Source organism: Periplaneta americana, chromosome 12 (genome assembly GCF_040183065.1).
Source record: "Periplaneta americana isolate PAMFEO1 chromosome 12, P.americana_PAMFEO1_priV1, whole genome shotgun sequence".
Classification (NCBI taxonomy): Eukaryota; Metazoa; Arthropoda; class Insecta; order Blattodea; family Blattidae; genus Periplaneta; species Periplaneta americana.
The window spans coordinates 164,961,275-164,985,021 of record NC_091128.1 but is presented as its reverse complement, the minus strand read 5'-3'; the positions used below and the strand labels follow the sequence as shown (position 1 = coordinate 164,985,021).

The 23,747-nt window shown below is 36.9% G+C and overlaps 1 protein-coding gene across 1 annotated transcript in view; it reads right to left on the bottom strand.

Annotated features, from left to right (window-relative positions):
* jp (junctophilin) overlaps positions 1-15,229 on the bottom strand; it is a 334,334-nt gene extending 319,105 nt beyond the window's left edge. Inside the window, exon 1 of the mRNA XM_069842500.1 lies at positions 14,749-15,229. Within this exon, the coding sequence (XP_069698601.1) occupies positions 14,749-15,005 (257 nt within the window). The 5' untranslated portion in view covers positions 15,006-15,229. The remainder of the gene's footprint in view (positions 1-14,748) is intronic.
* Between the last annotated feature and the right edge of the window lie 8,518 nt (positions 15,230-23,747).

Below are 23,747 nucleotides of genomic sequence, written 5' to 3'. Positions count from 1 at the left end.
TTAAGGTGGGGAATATGTTGAAAAACAGGTCAACAATTGCTATATCTATCCCAACACATCTTTCCATGAAATTATGTTTTCTCTCCGTAAAAGAACCTAGAGAAACTTACTTTCGGGACGGCCCTTCTAATTGCGCTCGAGCCGCCAATATTTATACAGGGTGTTTCCGAGGTGGTGTTACAAACTTTCAGGGAAGATGGCGAAGGGCACATGTATCAATTTGAGATAAGGAACCCTGGTCCGGAAATGACTGAGTCGAAAGTTATAATCAAAAATAATTTTGTGGAAATGAAATTGTAATTTGGCACCACGTGCCCTCCTTCCCTTAACCTTTGGAACAGTCGTGGAAAGATCGTATGGGCCGGATGTATCCTACGTGGGTACTAGGCCCGATACAATCTGTGAGCTTGTCTACTGTTCCCATTGGCTCATCCGTATTCGAAAATCATGTCTGCTTATTCCGTTCTCGTGTACTCCTCTATTTCACTAGGACTGATAGACTGGACACTACAACTTGTACACATACACTGCTGTCTACATATCAGGACCGACCATGTCCGTTACACATTACGCTATCTGCATTGCTTTAGTGTAGTTTCCTTCCCCCACCCCTCAGACAACGCACTGAATGGAATACTGTAGGTAGACAACGTAAACAACGTCAGATGAATACAGTATGTGTAAGATGTACAGATAAAAACACATAAATAAGATGTACAGAGGAATAAAATTATTTCATTTCCACACAAATATTTTTGATTGTAACTTTCGACTCGGTCATTTCCGAGCCAGGGTTCCTCATGTCAAATTGATACATGTGTCCTTCGCCATCATCCCTGAAATTTTGTAACACCACCTTGGAAACACTCTGTATAAGCACTAGTTTTGACATTCACAACATGGAGGAAGAATTTTTTTTTAACTTCTCCCCATGACAATGTTTGCTTGTAAGAGGGATGAAGTTACAAGAGAATGGAGAAAGTTACACAACGCAGAACTGCACGCATTGTATTCTTCACCTGACATAATTAGGAACATTAAATCCAGACGTTTGAGATGGACAGGGCATGTAGCACATATGGATGTATCCAGAAATGCATATAGAGTGTTAGTTGGGAGGCCGGAGGAAGAAAGACCTTTGGGGAGGCAGAGACTTTTCCATTTGTTCTGAAGACCTAGCTTAGGACCCCGTAGAGCGAAAATTGTGGAGTTTTGGTGGAAGTGATGGTGATGGTGATGGCGATGGGGTGGTGGTGGTGGTGATGGTGATGGTGGTGGTGATGGTGGTGGTGATGGTGATTGTGGTGGTGATTGTGGTGGTGATGGCGATGGTGATGATGGTGGTGGTGGTGATGGTAATGGTGGTGGTGCTGGTGATGGTGGTGATGATGATGGTGGTGATGGTGGTGGTGGTGATGGTAATGATGGTGGTGGTGATGGTGATGGTGGTGATGATGGTGCTGGTGGTGATGGTGCTGGTGGTGATGGTGCTGGTGGTGATGGTGGTGGTGGTGATGGTGATGGTAAGGGGAACTTGAGAACCCCGAGAGAAACCCCTCAGTCCGCCAAGAAAAACAAACTTGATCCAGACGAGGGTCGAATCCGAGTAGCCACAGTGAAAGCCAGAGCGGATAACCACTCTGCCACAGACGAAGTAACCCACCCTATATACGAAGGCATATTGCCAACTTTCGAAGCTCTTAACATTAATCTAAAGGAATGCACGCGTACAATATGTTCAGGTATGCAGCGAGTGTATACCAGCATACGGGACATTACATTGTATACAGTCTAAAGAAGATACGTAATCAATATATATATATATATATATATATATATATATAATTTGAACTGGTAATGGAAATTACGGGAAAACGGCTGAACGGATTTTGATAAATGACCCCTCATTTTGAATCTTGGAACTCAAAGTTTTTCAGAAAAATAGTAGTTTTCAGTAAAATGTCATTTTTTCGACATAATTTTCCTATTTTTCAAAATCCATCTGTCTTCAGTTTTCAGAACTAGCTAATTGCATTTTAGAATAAAACAAAACACACACTACAGTAAACAATATTACACGATGGCCATGATCTGCAAGAATGCTGACATATTTAGAGCTCAAATTAAATTGGTTATTAAAAACTTAACTTACTAAAAATAATTTACAGGTTCGATTCTGTGGTGTGTAATTTTCTTGGTACAGCTGTGTAATGGATATTAAAAACTACAAAACTTGAGGTGGTTTGATGCCATTATTACCATTAGAAATGAAATATCATTGCAGTTAATACCATAATGTGACTATTTTTCATTAATTATACATATTAATGCTATCAAAGTGAAACGTTTTGGGGTTATGTAAGTAGATGTAGAGAATAACTTAAATTAGATTTTGATTTCTATATTTTACTGAGTGGCGGCTATATAGTATATGTTACTGAAAGCTATAAAACTTACGTAAGATAATATTATTAAAAATCAATTATTTTTATAGTTATTAATCAAGTGGGGTTGGGTCTTTTTCATATATTTAATGGCGGTGTGGTGTAGATATTTATATGCGTGGTTCTCTTCAGTATTGGCTCGAGAGAGATTATCTTTCGTTATTATGGAAGCAAATAACTTTTAGAATGTCTGGTATTCTTCATTGAAAATAAATCTGAAAAAATGTTTATTTGAACGTCTAATGAACTTAGTTTGCAGCATTTGCTGCACAAGCCACTAGTAGTATATAATGTTATATATATATATATATATATACATATATATATATAGTTTATAATGTTATGCTTTACGGCATGAGTCAAGTGAGTGAAGAGATTTTTCTAATTCTGTCGGGTGCAATAACTGTATAACATTACACACGCATTTCATATGTTTTTTTTTTTTGTACAACATCTTTATAAAACAACAATCAATAAAGAAATAACATCAAATTGTGAAGAAAGGGGTTACTATGACAACAATTATGTATTAAATATTATATCGCACATAGTGTAGCATGGCAAATCTTTTCATATAACTTTATGATAAAAGTTATGCCGTTCATAATAGAAGTCATGACGTTTCAGTTGTCACGGTAATATTTTACGGCACTGGTACAATAATGTGACACATTATGCACGACTTTCACTAACGATAAAGATTGTTCATAATGCCGGTCTACAAAAAACTCACGCGGGAACTCGCTTCAGAGAATGGTGGAAACTACATAGAAACTAAATGAAATTTGTCGAGAAAACGCGCCGTTAACTAAAGTAATTAATTATTCTACCAATAATAATAATAATAATAATAATAATAATAATAATAATAATAATAATCCATGTATTGTGGTTCCTTTCATCACGTCATGGCGCGTCCTCAGGTTGCGGATAGAGGAGACGGCCTCCAGATATGGAGGGTAGCTGCGAATATATTGAATAAGCAGTCGTGGACAGCCGATAAGGGCTGGTCCTCCAGCTTGGGAGTTGGGCGAAGAGGACCGTAAAAAGGAGCTTGTTATGAAAAAAGCCAAATCACGTATCAGTGAATCCAGAAATACGTATAGTGTGTTAGTTGGGAAACTTGAGACAAAAAAAGACCTTTGGGGAGGCCGAGACGTAGATGGAAGGATAATATTAAAATGGATTTGAGGTAATTGGGATATGATGGTAGGGAATGGATTAATCTTGCTCAAGATAGGAACCGATGGTGGGCTTATGTGAGGGCGGCAATGAACCTCCGGGTTCTGTAAAAGCTATTTGAAAATAATAATAATAATAATAATAATAATAATAATAATAATAATAACAACAAAATGTAGATGTGTTTAGTTATATTTAATTCTAAGAGTTAAACAATTACAATTTAATGTTAAATAAAACAATTTGTATCGAAGGAATGATATTTCATAATGAAGGGCAATTGATATATTATTAAAAATAAAAATCATAATCTACAAAAGATATATTTGAGGAATGACCATACTCTAGAGACGAAAAGCAAACTTTTTTACAATCGGCTTTTGAAAGTAGGCAATGTCTGACAGTCCCTTTTTACACTATTTACAAAACAGGTAGGCTATATACAGGGTGTTTCCGAGGTGGTGTTACAAACTTTCAGGGATGATGGCGAAGGGTTCATGTATCAATTTGAGATCAGGAACCCTGGTCCGGAAATGACCGAGTCGAAAGTTACAAGCAAAAATAGTTCTGTGGAAATGAAATAATTTTATTCCTCTGTACACCTTATTTATGTGTATTTATCTGTACATCTTACACATACTGTACTCATCTGACGTTGTTTACGTTGTCTACTTACAGTATTCCATTCAGTGCGCTGTCTGAGGGGTGGGGACAGGAAACTACACTAAAGCAATGCAGATAGCGTAATGTGTAACGGACATGGTCGGTCCTGATATGTAGACAGCAGTGTATGTGTACAAGTTGCAGTGTCCAGTCGATCAGTCCTGGTGAAATGGAGAAATACACGAGAGCAGAATAAGCAGACCTGATTTTCGAATACGGATGAGCCAATGGGAACAGTAGACAAGCTCACAGATTGTATCGGGACAAGTACCCACGTAGGAGACATCCGGCCTGTACCATGTTTCCACGACTGTTCCAAAGGTTAAAGGTAGGAGGGCACGTGGTGCGAAATTATAATAAATTATATTTCCACACAATTATTTTTGCTCATAACTTTCGACTCGGTCATTTCTGGACCAGGGTTCCTTATCTCAAATTGATACATGTGCCCTTCGTCATCATACCTGAAAGTTTGTAACACCACCTCGGAAACACCCTGTATAGTATTAGGAAATAAAATATCGTCCATTACAATACACAACACTGCACATAACAGTGTAACTAATGTTTGATCAATGTAGGCCTACATTCTTTATCAAAGTGTAAAGACTAAGAATAGCGTATTCTAGTGTGTATAGTTTAAATAATATGAATTGTAAATATTAATGAAATTGTTAAAGTAGTCTATATTTTGTTCTGCCCAACTTGACCAAACAGGAGTCGCGGGAGCAGATAAGTCCTTCGATTGCTACATGCACGCACTCATCCGCTACAGTTAGAACTCCAGTAATATTTAACCTTGTAGCTCCCTGGGACAAAGTACGGTCTCTAATTATTACACTCAAAATAACAAATTTTAACAATCATCAATAATAGTCTTTGCCTTGTGTTTATTTTGTTATGGCAACTGTCATCAGGTGGCTTTGAATACAAATCAACAATGACTTGAATTACAGAACAAAATTACACATGGTTTGTTTATTATCGCAGATATTATGTACATCACAAACAATGACTGTAACTAAAAAACTAATGAAACTGACCATATGTTTATATTAACATTTTTTGCTTGTTTTCAAGTCCTCTATCTATTCTCCAGACTTTCCCACATGTTTTGATACACCCTGTATAGCCCCCAAGTTCCTCATCAAAGGCAGGATTCTTTTACTTGCCATAAATCTACAACATGGCATCCACAGCTTTCTTTCCATTCTAGGAGAAGCGATTCTAACGATTTTATCGTCCTTTAAAATCCATCGTCCTCCTTCGTGTTTGAACACCCTAACCCTAAGAACCAAGGTCGGCATAATAACCGCGACACCGATAATGATGGTGATGATGATGATATGAGATGATGACAATGACTACGATGATATAACGATTATGATAATGATGAGATGGTGATGATATGATGACGATGATATGACGATGGTGGTGATGATGACAATGACAATTTATAATACGAGATCATGACTATGATGAGATGATGATAAGACGACGATGGTACGATGATGTCGATGATACGATGACGATGGTGATGATGACGATAATGACAATTATGATACGAGATGATGATTATGATGATGACAGGATACGATGTGATGGCGATGATAATAATGACAATTATGATACGAGATGATAACAACGATGATGGTGATATGATGATGGTGACGATTATGAGACGAGACGATGACAATGATGAGATGATGAAGATATGATGACGATGATACGATGATGATGACAATGCGAATTATGGTACGAAATGATGATATGACGATGATACGAAGATGATAATGCCAATTATGATAGATTATGACATTGATGAGATTATATGATGATTATACGATGATGACGATGGTGATGATAATGACAATTATGATACGAGATGATGACAATGAGATGATAATATGATGATGGTGATGATGACGATGGTGATGATAATGCCAATTATGATTACGAGATAACAACGATGAGATAATGATGATACGATGATGACGATGATGATAATGACAAATTACGAAATGAAATGATGACAATGATAAGATGATATGATGATGGTGATGATAATGCCAATTATGATTATGAGATGATGACAATGATGAGATGGTAATAATAATAATAATAATAATAATAATAATAATAATAATAATAATAATAATAATAATAATAATGTTTTATTTTCGCTGGCAGAGTTAAGGCCATAAGGCCATCTCTTCCACTCAACCAGCCTCAACCAGATGATGATATGATGACGATGACTACGACAAGGACCACGACAACATTAAAGATGATTATAAATAAAGAAAAAAGAGAGATTATGTGTTAAAATAATTCCCAGCATTCTAAATCCGAAAAATAAAACAATTTTACAAACTTGCTTTCAGTAGTAATGAACTTAATTAGTTTTTTTCACGGAATGGACACACACAATGTGACAAGGGCTTTTCTGGATTCGAATCCGCGCAGGCGCGCACGAAAATACAAGCCTCGTGGCCGCTAAAATAACAGCTTGCACACAAGAAGTTTCAAGACGAAATGGAAGACCTTTGAAATGACATACCGGTTCTACTGCAAGCGACAAAAACTCTAGTAAGGAGATGATGATGATGATGATGATGATGATGATGATGATGCAAGAGAAAAAGGATAAGCTACCGATAAAGACTTTTCTTTAAATCTCTGGAAAACTTACTGTATAAACAAAAGTATTTTTCCAAACTTCCGGCGTCCCATTAATTTCAAAGAATTTATTATCCACAGAAGTATGACAGAGACTTCCTAGGACTCGAACTCGCGCGAACTAATTTTAGTAAAATATATGACGTTGAGGTGTCGTAGTGCAATACCAATAGGCCTACATTAGAAACAAAGAAATTTAATGGCGAAAAAGGGAAGGCTTCTGATAGGACAACTGTAGGTGACCCGAGGCAGTTTAATAGGACAAGGTGACAAGAAAAATGCGAAACAGAAAACTTTTAACAGATCACCTACAACCAAGACAACGTTCATCTACTGAAAATAAACTTTCATAAGCGCACTTCATAACTGAAGGCATTTTGCCAAAATTCCCGTGTCTCATTAAATTTATTATGCGTAAAATATTTGACGGAGACTTTCTAGGACTCGAACCCGCGACATCATCAAAATAAAGTCCTCGCGGAGGCCTAGTATAACACTAACAGCTTAGAAACAAAGACGTTCAATGGCAATAAGGGAAGTTTACTGAAAGGGCAACTAACTGGGAGAGAGCGACACGGTTTAACAGGGCAGTGATTCTGAATCGGTTGACGGGACACAATGGGGTACGAATAGTGATTAATGTGGAGCCGGGAACATAATAATAATAATAATAATAATAATAATAATAATAATAATAATAATAATACTTACAAAATTGGCTTTTAAGAAACCCGGAGGTTCATTGCCGCCCTCACATAAGCCCGCCATCAGTCCCTATCCAGAGATAAGATTAATCCAGTCTCTACCATCATATCCCACTTCCCTCAAATCCATTTTAATATTATCCTCCCATCTACGTCTCGGCCTCTCCAAAGGTCATATTCCCTCCGGCCTCTCAACTAACACTCTATATGCATTTCTTGATTCGCCCATACGTGCTACAAGCCCTGCCCATCTCAAACGTCTGGATTTTATGTTCCTAATTATGTCAGGTGAAGAATACAATGCGTGCAGCTCTGCGTTGTGTAACTTTCTCCATTCTCCTGTAACGTCATCCCTCTTAGCAACAAATATTTTCCCAAGAACCGTATTCTCAAACACCCTTAATCTCTGTTCCTCTCTCAAAGTGAGAGTCCAAGTTTCACAGCCATACAGAACAACCGGTAATATATCTGTTTTATAAATTCTAACTTTCAGATTTTTTGACAGCAGACTGGATGATAAAAGCTTCTCAACCGAATAATAACAGACATTTCCCATATTTATTCTGCGTTTAATTTCCTCCCGAGTGTAATTTATATTTGTTACTGTTGCTGCAAGATAATAATAATAATAATAATAATTATTATTATTATTATTATTATTATTATTATTATTATTATTATTATTATTATTATTATAAAATATGACATGCATTTCTCTCATCATATTGGGTCCTGCTGACCCTTCACATAATAAATTTTAAATTATGATTTATTTAACGACGCTCGCAACTGCAGAGGATATATCAGTGTCGCCTGTATAATAATAATAATAATAATAATAATAATAATAATAATAATAATAATAATAATAAATTACTTCTGGAGGAAAGCCTCTCCAGGAATTTTAGAAGTTCTGAGCATGTATAATTGATTATTCTACATTAAATTCCCAACATTTATATGGGTAGATTGTTGCGGGCGGACTATGGTTATATAATTATGTTTTCGATTTTTAAAGTTTGATGTAGTTTTAGACCGTAGCGTAATGTTTTGTTTGTTGGTGGGGATGTTTACTGCTTGGTTGCGATTGGAGTAGTTAAGGTTAGGTTAGATGAGGCTAGGTTAGGTTACCTCAGTTTAGCTTAGTTTTGCTTGGGTTGGTTAAGGTTAGGTTAGGTTAGATTAGGCTAGGTTAGGTAAGGTTAGCTTAAGTTGTGATAGGTTATGTTAGGGTACAGTCGAAATTGTGTTTTCCGAAATTTTTTAGTTTAGGTTAGGTTGGGTTGGGTTACTTCAGTTTAGCTTGGTTTTACTTGGATTAGTTAAGGTTAGGTTAGTTTAGGTTGTGATAAGTTATGTTAGGGTACAGTCGAAATTATGTTTTCCGACATTTTTTAGTTTAGGTTAGGTTAGGTTGGGTTACCTCAGTTTAGCTTGGTTTTACTTGGGTTAGTTAAGGTTAGGTTAGGTTAGTTTAGGTTGTGATAGGTCATGTTAGGGTACAGTCGAAATTATGTGAAGGGTCCAGGGGAAAAACCTGCTAAGTCACATTTTACTGTTTTTACAGGAGAACAAGTTAAAAGTTTCAAGGCCCATTACATTCTGTTGTCTCTGAGGTATCATTCTTAAAATATTTCTGGCTTAATCAAGTTTTTACTCTGTACAATTAAACCACAGAAATCTCTACTGCCTGAGGTATTACATGGCATCCAAAACAAAAAATTGATAATTTTGGACTTAACACGTTTTTCCCCTGGACCCTTCATGTGTTTATGAATTTTTTTTTAATATTACCTTAGGAATGTCGCGCAGAAAATAGTTTATGAAAAAAAAAAAGATTCGAAAATCGTGGAGTGGTCGTCTTCCAAAATTACCAATAATAATAGTATATTTAAAAGTTGCTCAACGAAAATTTTAACGCTCGAGTATTTTGCGTTAAAAAACATATTTGAATCGTTTTCTTTTTAAATTTTAACAAATTCCACAATACTATATTCTACAACAACGTAACCTCCAGCTTGTCCACCGCTCTGAAGTAACGGTTAGCGCGTCTGGCCGTGAAACGAGCGTCCCCTGGTTGTGGTTTTTTTCCGAGGTTTTCTCTCAACCAATTGAAGCAGAATTGCTGGGAAATTTCGACGTTGAATTTCGGACTCATTTCACCATTATTAATTTATTTATTATCATCATAGCCCGGGTTAAGTTCACAGTGCAGCGTGCTGTACTTGTACAAGAGCGCGGCCTTTCGGCTACCCAATCATTCACAGAAAAGGAGTGGAAAGCACAATAAGCCTCAAGCTGCAGTGCATGTCTTCGGATCCCTCCTCTGTAGAAGGTGAAAAAAAAACTCTACAGCTTAGTCCAGAGGGTCACACTAATGCAGGGGTGGGAAACTCAAATTGTAAACAGAGCAATCAGCATGAGTATCCACGTACAACAGCAACTGTAGCGGGAGAAGCTAGGCTCTCTGAAAGAGGATGTTTCCCGTCCCTGCACTAATGTAATACAAGGAAGAGGGGGACCTCGAAATAAAAGTGTATAATATGCCATAGTTCGTGGAAAAAATACGAAATAAGAAAGCTTTTAACAGACTACCTACAACATTTATCTACTGAAAATAACTTTCATAAACGCACTCCATAATCGAAGGCATGCTGCCAAATTTCGGTAAACTTCCGGTGTCTCATTATTCATTTCAAGAAATGTATTATGCACAAAATGTGTAACACAGACATTCTAAGACTCAAACCAGCGCAATCATGAGGAAAAGATATGACCTCAAAGTGGTCTATAGAGCATTCCACATTAAGAAAAAAATCATTAGTTTTATGGGCCTTGCCTAGCACATTTTTTGTGGTACGAAAGCGTTTCTATGGCAACTGGTCATTTGATGGAATAGCCCTATATTGTCAATGCTTTTTTCTTAACGTGGAAATAGGCCTAGTTTAGATATAAAAATGTTAGATGGCAAAAAATTAAGGCTTTTGAAAAGACAACTGGATTAGGTACAGATAGTTTAATAGGGCGTGACAAAAATACGAAATAAAAAGTTTATAACAGACTACCTACAACGAACAGAGTTTATCTACTGAAGATGCTCCGCTAATACACCTTAAAGTGTTTACAAGCTCTCCTCAGTCATACCAACATAACTTTGGTGACATTACAAATGTTTCACGCTACTGTACACCAACGCTATACCGGTTAACGGTTAGCACAACTGACCGTGAAATGAGCTGGTCCGGATTCAAATCCTGGTTAAGACAAGATACCTGGTTGAGGTTTTTTCCGGAGTTTTCCCTCAACCCATTAGGAGCAAACGCTGGGTAACTTTCGGTGCTGGGCCCTGGACTCATTTCGCTGGCATTATCTTCATCTCACTCAGGAGCTAGGTAAATAGCTACAGCTGTTAACAAAGCGTCGTAAAATAACCAACTAAAAAAATCACGCTATGCCCTATATATACGAATATGTGACAGGTTAGGTTAGGTTAGGTTAGGTTAGGTTAGGTTAGGTTAGGTTAGGTTAGGTTAGGTTAGGTTAGGTTAGGTTAGGTTAGGTTAGGTTAGGCTACGCTTTTATTATGCCCTGCATATACGAATCTGTGACAGATTAACTTAGTTTAGGTTTTTATTATGTCTTGCATATACGAATCTATGACAAGTAAGGTTAGGTTAGGTTTTGATAATGCTTTGCATATACGCTGGGCAAAGGCTGGTGATTTTTTGTTTTGTGATGTTGTCAGTAATAAGGTAGTGTAATGGCGGATTTTCACTTCCGAAAGTAACTCAGCGCCAGTTTCATCCAATATTAATTTCAAGATATTTATTGCGCACAAGTTTAATAGGGCAGTGATTCTCAACAGAGGGGCCGCGGCCCCCTGAAGGTCCGAAGTGAAGTTAATGGGAAACGACGAAGAAAATATTATTATTTAAAAGTTGTTTTATGAAAATCTGAACATCCGACTATTTTGTATTAAACAAAAACATAATTAAATCGTTTCCTGTTTAAATTGAAAAGGAATTTCACATTACTAATTTCTACAATTATTAGACACTACACCTTAGACCAGGGGGCCACACTAGTGGTAGAAAAAGGGGGGCATTATCATGAGAAAGGTCAAGGTACACAGGCCATAGTTTGTGGCAAAATGAAGAAATAAGAAAGCTTTTAAAAGACTGACTACAACAAAGACAGCGTTTATCTGCTGAAAATAAACTTTCATAGATGACTACACAGTCAAAGACATTTTGCCAAACTCCCGGTGCCTCGCTATTAATTTCAAGAAATCTATTATGCAAAAAATATGAGACTGAGACTTTCTAGGATTCGAACACGCGCGATCATGAGAAAAATGCCTACTACATCGAGGCGGTATAGTACAATACTACAGTTTATAAACAAAAGAATTGTTGGTAAAAAGGGAGGCTTTTGAAAAAAATAAATGTCTAGTTTAACAGGGCACAGTTAGTAACAAAAAAAGGAAACACAGTTTTTAATAGACCATCTATTTATACAATAAAAATCACATTTATATGTATTGAAAATAAACTTTCACAATCGAAGGCATTTTGCCAAACTTTCGGCGACTCATTATTAATTTAAAAGAATCTATTAAGCAAAAAAATATGTGACGGGGACTTTCTAGGATACGAACCCGCGCGATCATGAGGAAAATACGGTCCTCTAGGCGATATAGTGTAATAGTAACAGTTTAGAAATAAAAAAATTATTGTAAAAACGGAAAACTTTCGAAAAGACAAATGGATAGTTTAACAGGGGACGGTTAGTCACAAAAAAAAACGAAATATGGGAATTTTTAACAGACTATTTTTACAAAATAGACAACGTTTATCTATTAAAAATAAACTTTAGTAATCGAAAATATTTTGACAAACTTCTGTTGTCTCATGATTACTTTAAAAGAATCTATTTTGCAAAAAAAAAAAAAAATATGTGACTGGGACTTTCTAGGACTCGAACCCGAGCGATCATGAGGAAAGTACAGACATCGAGGCGGTAATCTGTGGCCGGGAGGAAAAAGGTCTTAAGTAAAAATTTTATACTTTTCAGGAGATCAATAGAAAGATTGAAATTGGTGTCAATTATAGCATTCTTTTAATTAAAAGGTTTTTCCTGGATATTATTTGTTTATATTTCTTCTAAAATAGGTAATGTTGCTCATTTAACAATATTCTTGATTATTTCCAAAAATAGCAGCACTTAAGCCCTTTTAAGACTACAACCCAAATTGAGTAGAAGGGACTATTTAAATATAAGACCTTTTTTCATGACAAAGTAAATGGGAAATGTATTTTTTTATTTTAGTTGGTTATTTAACGACGCTTTATCAACTACTAGGTTATTTAGCGTCGATGAGATTGGTGATAGCGAGATGATATTTGGCGAGATGAGGCCGAGGATTCGCCAGAGATTACCTTGTATTCACATTACGGTTGGGGGAAACCTCGGAAAAAACCCAATCAGGTAATCAGCCCAAGCGGGGATCGAACTCGCGCCCGAACGCAACTTCAGATCAGCAGGAAGCGCCTTAACCGACTGAGCCACGCCGCTGGCTTGGGAAATGTAAATTATTAGGAATGCGAAATAAGTCTTAGACAATATAAGACTGCAGCTGAAAGTTTTAAAAGGAAAGAGCATCAGTACGTTATGAAATAGTTGAAATACATGTTAGACCTTTAATAGGGAAGCACGGAAAGTAAACATGTGTTGTTTGTAAGGAATAAAGTATTAAATATTAAGTCCTTTATTCTGTGTGTGCTCGATTCAAAAAGTACTTAGGACATTTGGTAACGCTCTATAAATCCAGTCAGGAGTCTTATTTGACATTAGCCGTTTTACCAGATTGTAGAGAATTGTTTCCGCTTTCATAATATATAAAAAATCTCATTTTCACAAAAAATTGACTTAAGACCTTTTTCCTCCCGGCCACAGGTATAATACTTACTTACTTACTGGCTTTTAAGGAACCCGGAGGTTCATTGCCGCCCTCACATAAGCACGCCATTGGTCCCTATCCTGAGCAAAATTAACCCATTCTCTATCATCATATCCCACCTCCCCCAAATCCATTTTAATATTATCTTCCCATCTACGTCTCGGCCTCCCTAAAGGTCTTTTTCCCTCCGGCCTCCCAACTAACACTCTATATCCATTTCTGGATTCGCCCATACGTGCTACATGCCCTGCCCATCTCAAACGTCTGGATTTAATGTTCCTAATTATGTCAGGTGAAGAATACAATGCGTGCAGTTCTGTGTTGTGTAACTTTCTCCATTCTCCTGTAACTTCATCACTCTTAGCCCCAAATATTTTCCTAAGAACCTTATTCTCAAACACCCTTAACCTATGTTCCTCTCTCAAAGTGAGAGTCCAAGTTTCACAACCATACAGAAGAACCGGTAATATAATTGTTTTATAAATTCTAACTTTCAGATTTTTTGTCAGCAGACTGGATGACAAAAGCTTCTCAACCGAATAATAACAGGCATTTCTCATATTTATTCTGTGTTTAATTTCCTCTCGAGTATTATTTATATTTGTTACTGTTGCTCCAAGATATTTGAACTTCTCCACCTCTTCAAAAGATAAATTTCCAGTTTTTATATTTCCATTTCGTACAATATTCTGGTCACGAGACATAATCAGTTTATATAAAAAAAAGAATGGTAAAAAGCGAAGGCTTAGAAGAAACAAGTGGTGTTTAACAGGGCACAGTAACAAAAAAATAATACGAAATACAGAAGTAGTTAACAGACTACCTATTTGTACATTAAAGACCACGTTTATCTGTTGAAAATAAACTTTCATAATCGAAGGCTCTTTGCCAAACTTCCGGGCTCTAACAATAACTAGATTAAAGGAATGCACACACACACACACACACACAACATGTTGGGGGCATAGCGGCGAAGGCTTCCCCGGGGCTTGAACCCGCGCGAGCATGCAGCGAAACAACACAGGCCTCGCGCCGGCTAAATTGAGCCGCTCTAGGATAGTAAATTTAAAGGCCGGACCGTCCCACCGGCTCGACGCGGAGGGGTGTACACACGTACCTCGGCCAGGTGTAGACGCCGGAGACCTCGAATCCGTAGTGCCAGGACCCCGAGTAAGCGCCCTGACCCTTGGGCCCGGTGCAGACGCCGTGCCCGTGCGCCTTGCCGTCCTCCCATCCTCCGCAGTACGTGCCCCCGTCGTCGAAGTCGAAGCGCCCCCCGTTGACCATGGTCTTGGTGGTGGTGGCGGTGCCCGTCGCCCCAGTTGACGCGGGGGACGGCACAGCAGCACTGTTCACTTGGTTCTCTTGTTGCATTTTTTATACTTTTTTAAAAAACTTTCTTAAAAAAATAACTTAAATTTCTTTTTTTTTTTTTTCTATTAAAAATCACCGTTTTAAACACGTATGCCTGGCCATATTCGTGGCGGTGACAACCCACATGATGCGTCACATGTCACTATCACACCATCAGCTCTCCATCGGTCGACGGGACTGATGCGGCCCGGACCACGTCTCGCGCAGACTGCCGACGACTCCGTCGCACTTCGCCATTCTATCGCTGCGCTGCGCTGCCGTCGGCAGAGGGCAGCACCACGTGCTTCCGCCGCCCTCCGCATGGCGCTGTTTCACATGCCGCATTATTTTGACGCACTGGCGTATTGGCCGAATCACAAGAGGGACGCGTTCGCTGCTTCTTGTTGCGTCAAATGCAAGCTAATAAACGAATCTACTTCGCATTTCTATCGTTACTCCGAATCTTCAGTGCAGATTATTGTTTTTGCTTATTGAAACGACTACTCCATTCTTGGCACACACTGCGCAAAATTCCTTTTCCTGCTACATTGGAGCACCTCAACAATGCTTACTAGCATACGAAGTTTCGCATTGTTGCTGTAATCTATTCCATTTCCTTAACAGTTTCACGTATTGTTCTTGTTACCTCATCGCATTATGTCAACAATTTATTCTACTCATCATGCACCATGGCATATTGTTTTTGTTACTTAATTACATTGTTCAAATAATACCCACCATGCACTATGGCATACTGTTTTGTTACTTCATTACATTGTTCAAATAATACCCATTATGCACCATGGCATTCTGTTTTGTTACTTAATTACATTGTTCAAATAATACCCACCATGCATCATGGCATACTGTTTTGTTACTTCATTACATTGTTCAAATAATACCCACCATGCACCATGGCATACTGCTTTGTTACTTCATTACATTGTTCAAATTCTATCCTCCATGCACCATGGCATACTGTTTTCGTTACTTCATTACATTGTTCAAATTCTATCTTCCATGCACCATGGCATACTGTTTTGTTACTTCATTACATTGTTCAAATTCTATCCTCCATGCACCATGGCATACTGTTTTGTTACTTCATTACGTTGTTCAAATTCTATCCTCCATGCACCATGGCATACTGTTTTGTTACTTCATTACATTGTTCAAATTCTATCCTCCATGCACCATGGCATACTGTTTTGTTACTTCATTACATTGTTCAAATTCTATCCTCCATGCACCATGGCATATTGTTTTGTTACTTCATTACATTGTTCAAATTCTATCCTCCATGCACCATGGCATACTGTTTTGTTACTTCATTACATTGTTCAAATTCTATCCTCCATGCACCATGGCATACTGTTTTGTTACTGCATTACATTGTTCAAATTCTATCCTCCATGCACCATGGCATACTGTTTTGTTACTTCATTACATTGTTCAAATTCTATCCTCCATGCACCATGGCATACTGTTTTGTTACTACATTACATTGTTCAAATTCTATCCTCCATGCACCATGGCATACTGTTTTGTTACTGCATTACATTGTTCAAATTCTATCCTCCATGCACCATGGCATACTGTTTTGTTACTGCATTACATTGTTCAAATTCTATCCTCCATGCACCATGGCATACTGTTTTGTTACTTCATTACATTGTTCAAATTCTATCCTCCATGCACCATGGCATACTGTTTTGTTACTGCATTACATTGTTCAAATTCTATCCTCCATGCACCATGGCATACTGTTTTGTTACTTCATTACATTGTTCAAATTCTATCCTCCATGCACCATGGCATACTGTTTTGTTACTGCATTACATTGTTCAAATTCTATCCTCCATGCACCATGGCATATTGTTTTCGTTACTTCATTACATTGTTAAAATAATACCCATTATGCAACATGGCATACAGTTTTTGTTACTTCATTACATTGTTCAAATTCTATCCCCCATGCACCATGGCATACAGTTTTTTGTTACTTCATTACATTGTTAAAATAATACCCATTATGCAACATGGCATACAGTTTTTGTTACTTCATTACATTGTTCAAATTCTATCCCCCATGCACCATGGCATACAGTTTTTTGTTACTTCATTACATTGTTAAAATAATACCCATTATGCAACATGGCATACAGTTTTTGTTACTTCATTACATTGTTCAAATTCTATCCCCCATGCACCATGGCATACAGTTTTTTGTTACTTCATTACATTGTTAAAATAATACCCATTATGCAACATGGCATACAGTTTTTGTTACTTCATTACATTGTTCAAATTCTATCCCCCATGCAACATGGCATACAGTTTTTGTTACTTCATTACATTGTTCAAATTCTATCCCCCATGCACCATGGCATACAGTTTTTGTTACTTCATTACATTGTTCAAATTCTACCTACCATGCACCATGACACAATGCTTGCTTTAAGAAATTTGTTAAAATTCGATCGTGAGCTCAGGACCGATAGGATTATTAAATTCAATAAAAAAAAAAGGAGTGTTTACGAATATAGTCTTAGTGGCTGTGCTTTAAACTGAACACAAACTACAGAAATAAGCATATCATGAATGTATAAATAAACCAAGGATCGAGGTTACCTCGCTGTTAGGGCGCTGTGTGAGAGATGTGAAGTGTGATTCATTTGAAAGAACGAATTCAAATATAATGATTTACTAAATTAAAAATTATTAGTTCATTTGGTTCATTCATTTCCTTCATTTGATTCAAAGATGACCCGATATCAGTATAAATCAGACTGGATTTCTGTTTCCATTCTGTGATAATCTTTTGCTCGTTGCTTCAAGTTCACTTTTTACTCACTAGATGACAGTATATTGCAATTTACTGAATGAATAGGAAGTTGACACGGTAAGAAATGAAGACCGTCGTCCTCTGATAATCGAGTTAATTGACATAATATAAAGTTATTGAAGATATATATAAACATAAGAGGTAGAGAGATGCGTATGTAAAATAAGTGTGGGTTTTTATCGATTTTTTACATTTCAATACCTGAAACTGTTTTAAAAATCGAACTTTTTTTTTGCGTTATAGTATTTACAATTTTGACTGTTTGCATTTTGCTTTAGATCTACAATGAAATTTTAGAAGTTACATATTTATTTCATCAATTATTAGAGATTCTGCATTATTCTGTTTAGGACAAAAATATTTTTTTAAAGACAAAATAAGCAATAACAATTTTCTTATTCATATGAATAAGTTGGCTTGTATAAATGCAATTTCGACTGAGCTGGAGTGATAACTAAAAGACAGACAGTTGATATATTTTCTACCTGATTCAAAACGTTAATAAAATGTGTATTATCAATTATTTTATACATTTAAACACAAATATAATACAGGAAACTTCTATTCATAGTACACTGACGTTCAAAGATACCGGATCCTCACTAATCGATAGTGATCGACAATTAGATAATTTCTTAGTGTTAGTGTGGTTTCTTTAGTTATTACTTCTATGAATAGATGGCGAAGATGACAGTCAGTGTTGCCAATAGTACATAAATATACCCGTATTTTATAATTCAAAATTTCATATCCTTCTAATGATTGTAAAATACATTAGGATTAGAGGCAAACACTTGATAGGCCCTACTGTCACTTAAGAGAATAATTTATACTTAATCTACATCATTTCCCCCCCCCCAACATATTTTTACCCGTCTCAGTAATATCACAGTCTAGTATATACAGTCACGAAGCTCAATACGTAGTAAATATGCATCCATAGACAGTTGCTAACCACTAGGATCGCTAATATCGCCTCATTACAAACAATGCGAAATAGTACCGGCAAAGACAATTGTTCCTAGCACCCTCACAGCTCAAGCTTCGTGACTGTATATACTATAGTCCCGTCGCTCTAATTTCCGGCAGCCAATCGCGTTGCAGGTCGGCTACATTTAAACGTGTGCGTCTTGTGATTCGCTGATTCATTTCTTAAGGCTCGATAAATACTTAATATAATCGCCCGCCATTTTAGCTCTTCCGTTGGCGTTCGCATAAAGCACACGAAGACGTTATTTGCTGTATTACATTGCGTTTGATTTATTATCATAGGAGCTACGACATGATAATGTTTAACGGTGTGGCAAATAGATTCCTCGTATGGTAGCTCGGCAACGTAAGAACAAAAATGGCGAACGATACTACCTACCTAGACTTTATAGAGCCTTCACTTTCTAAAACGTAAGCAAAGAGGCGGAGTCACGCCTGAAATAACAGCGTCGGGACTATAGTGTTACCTATTGAGAACCAGCGGAACTATTTCAAAATTTGTTAATTTGTCATCTCTGACCAATGAACTAGGAGGAGTCTATAGAGGAGCTAGCTTGGTTCGTACAGCGCTCTGGGTGGTGCCGATACGAAATACGACAGCCATTAAATAAGAGCCTTCCGTTATATAATTTCGTCTGCTTTTTCATGTGTTTCACACGCAGATAATAGCCAGAAAAAAAATGCCTCCTCTGTGTTCTAAATATAACTGCAGTAGTAGAAGGAAAAAACAAAGGCTGTATCATATTTGAGGTACATTTCATGAAGTTGAGTGCATAGTTTTGCTAATTAGCAGCATTTTTTTGCATGCGTAAATTTATAACAAAACCCAGCAAACCCTACAATAGGATATGTACATTATTTTGTGCGAGATCGTGCGTATTTCTTGTTTTCCGCACAGAACCAATACGCGGTAAGTGTGAAATACCACATTCAGTATTCCCAACGTAACACACATAACAATTTCCCTCTTCTTACCGCTTAAGCGCGACATTCATTTTACTGCTTTAGGCCTTTAACATATTATTTTTAGAGACGTTTAACATAGTAATAATTATAAATTGGAAACTTACCACTGCAATTTCACCTAAATTGCAATGTTAATTATTGTTTTTAAATATTTGCAAAAATTAAGTAAAGTCTACTACTCCACGAAACTTATTGCATTCCTGATACAAGTAACATTAAGGAAGCCGTGAAAAAATCAACGAGATTCCAGATGCCGATGTTATTACTGCAATAAGTTATATAAATAATATTGTTAAAATATTAAAATGAAAAACAAATCATTACATAACCTTACCGTTTGTTTTAAGTTCGCATTTATAGACTGGGGGAAAAAAAGTCAGACGTATATCACGGCTTGCTGGAGTATAGTAAACACAGAAAACATTTTACAGCAACAATGTTGAAGAAAGATATTTTGGTGTTCCGAAGTTGGCGTCATTAAACAGAAACCAACATGGAGATTTCATTGCAACTAATTAGAAATTCGTCTTTCAGGTATGTAATAAACCATCTTCGCACAAAATAATGTACGATACACGAGCGGTATGTTTGTTTTCATGTTCTCGTAAATTAAAAAAGCTCAACTACGTTTCGCTTTTTCAATCTTTTCCTCGAACATGAAAACGTCAACATACTGCTCTTGTAACGTATATTACTATTTCTTTGCTTGGTTCCCTTTGAAAAACAAGGAACTGATGAACACTGGGTAATATGAAATGAGAGAAATGGTATCCCATTGATTATAGCTTTATGTGTTCACGATACCTCAAGAGTAAATAGTGAACAACTACGATAGAAGACACCTGCTGCCCTGAAAACTATGAATGAATGAATGAATGAATGAATGAATGAATGAATGAATGAATGAATAGCAACTCTTGTTCTTCTTTGTTTCAATAATTTATAAATATACATCTTGATTACACAACTTTTAACACTGTATCACTTCGGAATATGTATGATAAGACTTTCTTGTGTTAACTTCTAACGTACCTTGAATAATTTCAAGGGAAAAATTGTTCCGGGGCCGGGTATCGATCCCGGGACCTCTGGTTGAACGTACCAGCGCTCTCCCAACTGAGCTACCAGGGAACTCCACCCGACACCGTCTCAACTTTTCCCTTTATATCCACACAACTCGCGTGGGCTGACGAAACGCCAGAGACCCACATCGAGTGCACACAAACTCTGTGTGACTTGGAATTGTGGTTTTCTGTTAACGTACACTGTGACGTATATATTATGCAAATCTAGTCTTTCAGGTGAAATTTCCCTTGAAATTATTCAAATCTGCTTTACAGGAAGCTTCACCTGAAAGACTAGATTTGCATAATATATACGTCACTGTGTGCGTTAACAGAAAACCACAATTCCAAGTCACACAGAGATTGTGTGCACTCGATGTGGGTCTCTGGCGTTTCGTCAGCCCACGCGAGTTGTGTGGATATAAAGGGAAAAGTTGAGACGGTGTCGGGTGGAGTTCCCGGGTAGCTCAGCTGGGAGAGCGCTGGTACGTTCAACCAGAGGTCCCGGGATCGATACCCGGCCCCGGAACAATTTTTCCCTTGAAATTATCCAAATCTGCTTTACAGGAAGCTTCACCTGAAAGACTAGATTTGTCTAACGTACCTTGTTTACATGTTTCGACCAATTATGGGTCATCCTTAGAACTGATCGTTGTTGGTCTTGGCGCCTCTTGTTGTTGTGTAGTGTAATGTGGAGTCAAAGAGTGTGTATGTTCTGAAATTGAGTTGTGTGTTGAGAATTTCATTGGGGTGTGTTTTTGTGTGTCTGTATATTTCATATTGTTCTCGTGTGTTTAGTTTCTGGCTTTTTGTTTGAATGTGTAGTATTTCCATTTCTGTGTTGATCTCTCTGTAGTTGTGGTTAGCATTTGTGATGTATTCTGCATAATGTGGAGGTGTTTTGTAATATTTTGTTATGACTGTGATGTGTTATTGCTATTATTAGCTTATTGGTTCAATAACTATAATAATAATAATAATAATAATAATAATAATAATAATAATAATAATACTAATAATAATAATAATAATAATAATAATAATAATTTATTTTTGGCATGGTAATGTGTTTTTTCGTCGTTACAGCAAACGGCAGTACTTATTGGAACTTGATTTTACTGAATTAAGAGTTGCCAACCCAGATAAATATGTTGAAATATTACAAATAACTGCTCTAGGGTCGTAATTAAAACTACTCCTGCCATCTACCGACACCTATGACAAACTTCTTGCTGAGAATCAGTCAGCTATTTATAGTCTAACGTACGTAGGTACTCTATATTAATATTTTTAAAATATGGTTTTCAAAATATACTATCGTGCAAAAAATACTGTACAATACACATTTGTGAAGTATATTACAAAATCTCGGAAACCGAAAAACTCGCTCTGCTCCTTTTTAAAAAAAACTTTTCTTCTATTTTGTAAAAAGCACTTGCCAACCTTGTATCGTAATACTATTACATACAACATCAATCACAGTCTTTTGTTATTTGTTATATACTTGCAATGTAGTTTGGGAGTACAGAGCTTACAAATATGATTTGGGAGTAGACTAGGCTAGAAAAAATACCTCTGAAATAAAGAATAGATCGAGACTGACCGCATGGAAAATCACGAAAAACGATGTTCGTCTTATACTAATTGTTTCCATGGTAACATGAGTGACATCACAGTAAATCTTTCATGACAAAACATTAACAATTTTCTCTCTTTGTAGTATCTCGTCATAAAAAAGGAGAGAAATTCAGTGTTGGAAAGATACGTTCATTTCCATAGGTTGTTTGGCGGGAGATAACGAAATTAATAATTTTACAACGTAATAAAATGTGACACAACGAATGTAATCAGAGACATTTTGTAATCACCATCTATCAGACACCAACAGACGTAAACCACAATCCAAGCAGAGCAGTCTTGCAAATTATTTCATGGTTTCCATGGCAATTGTTTTGTTTTCAACGAATCACTGACCTCAGAAACAAACAGAACAGTATCGCCAAGCGCGTCAGAGTGTTATCAAGCATATTACAGTAAATGGTGGAAAGGCCTTCTCTCATTTCTACGCAGTAAACATTGCGTAATGCCGTCTTTCCGTATTAGTTATTGCTGTGTGTTATCTACATGCTTACACAGTAATGTTACAATGCTCAGCAACGACCAGCTTGTCTAGAAGAGCCACAGAAAGAATTCGCCACTTGTACATTACAGGACAGTTTTTATCTGCAGTCTCATATGAGTGTCAGTCGAACTAGTACAAATTCACGACACAGTTCAAGCTTCAAGATCAAGATCAGAGACCAAGTGAAATAAAACGGGGTAATATATTTGCAGTGCTATGGTTTCCTATTATTTCCCTGTCTTTCACTGCCCATAATCTCATGTTTATTGTTCTTCTTCTACTTCCTTTCCTACATCTAAGGTGCCTCTCTTCATTCTTTGCTAGCTTCTGCCTTCCTTTCTTCGTTTTACTAAGACATATGTGCCAAATTATGTGCCTTTGAAAGGTTATAAGTGATAACACCTATTTAGGTTTAATTATCACACAATTGGCAGTTTATAAGTGCCAATTATGGGTGGGATGAGCTGCTAGGTGACCCAAAGTTTTCCTCATTGAGACCTAAAAGTTCTCTGTACAAAGCCTTATGCTCAGGATTCACCAAATAATAAATTTTTAGTAGGTTATTTTACAACGCTTTATCAATGTCTCAGGTTATTTAGCATCTGAATGAAATGAAGGTGATAATGCCGGTGAAATGAGTCCGGGGTCCAACACAAAAAGTTACAGAGCATTTACTCATATTGGGTTGAGGGAAAACCCCGGAAAATACTCTCAACCAACAATTAAAGAAATAAACGAACATATAAACAAATAAACGAATAACTAAACAAATAAAT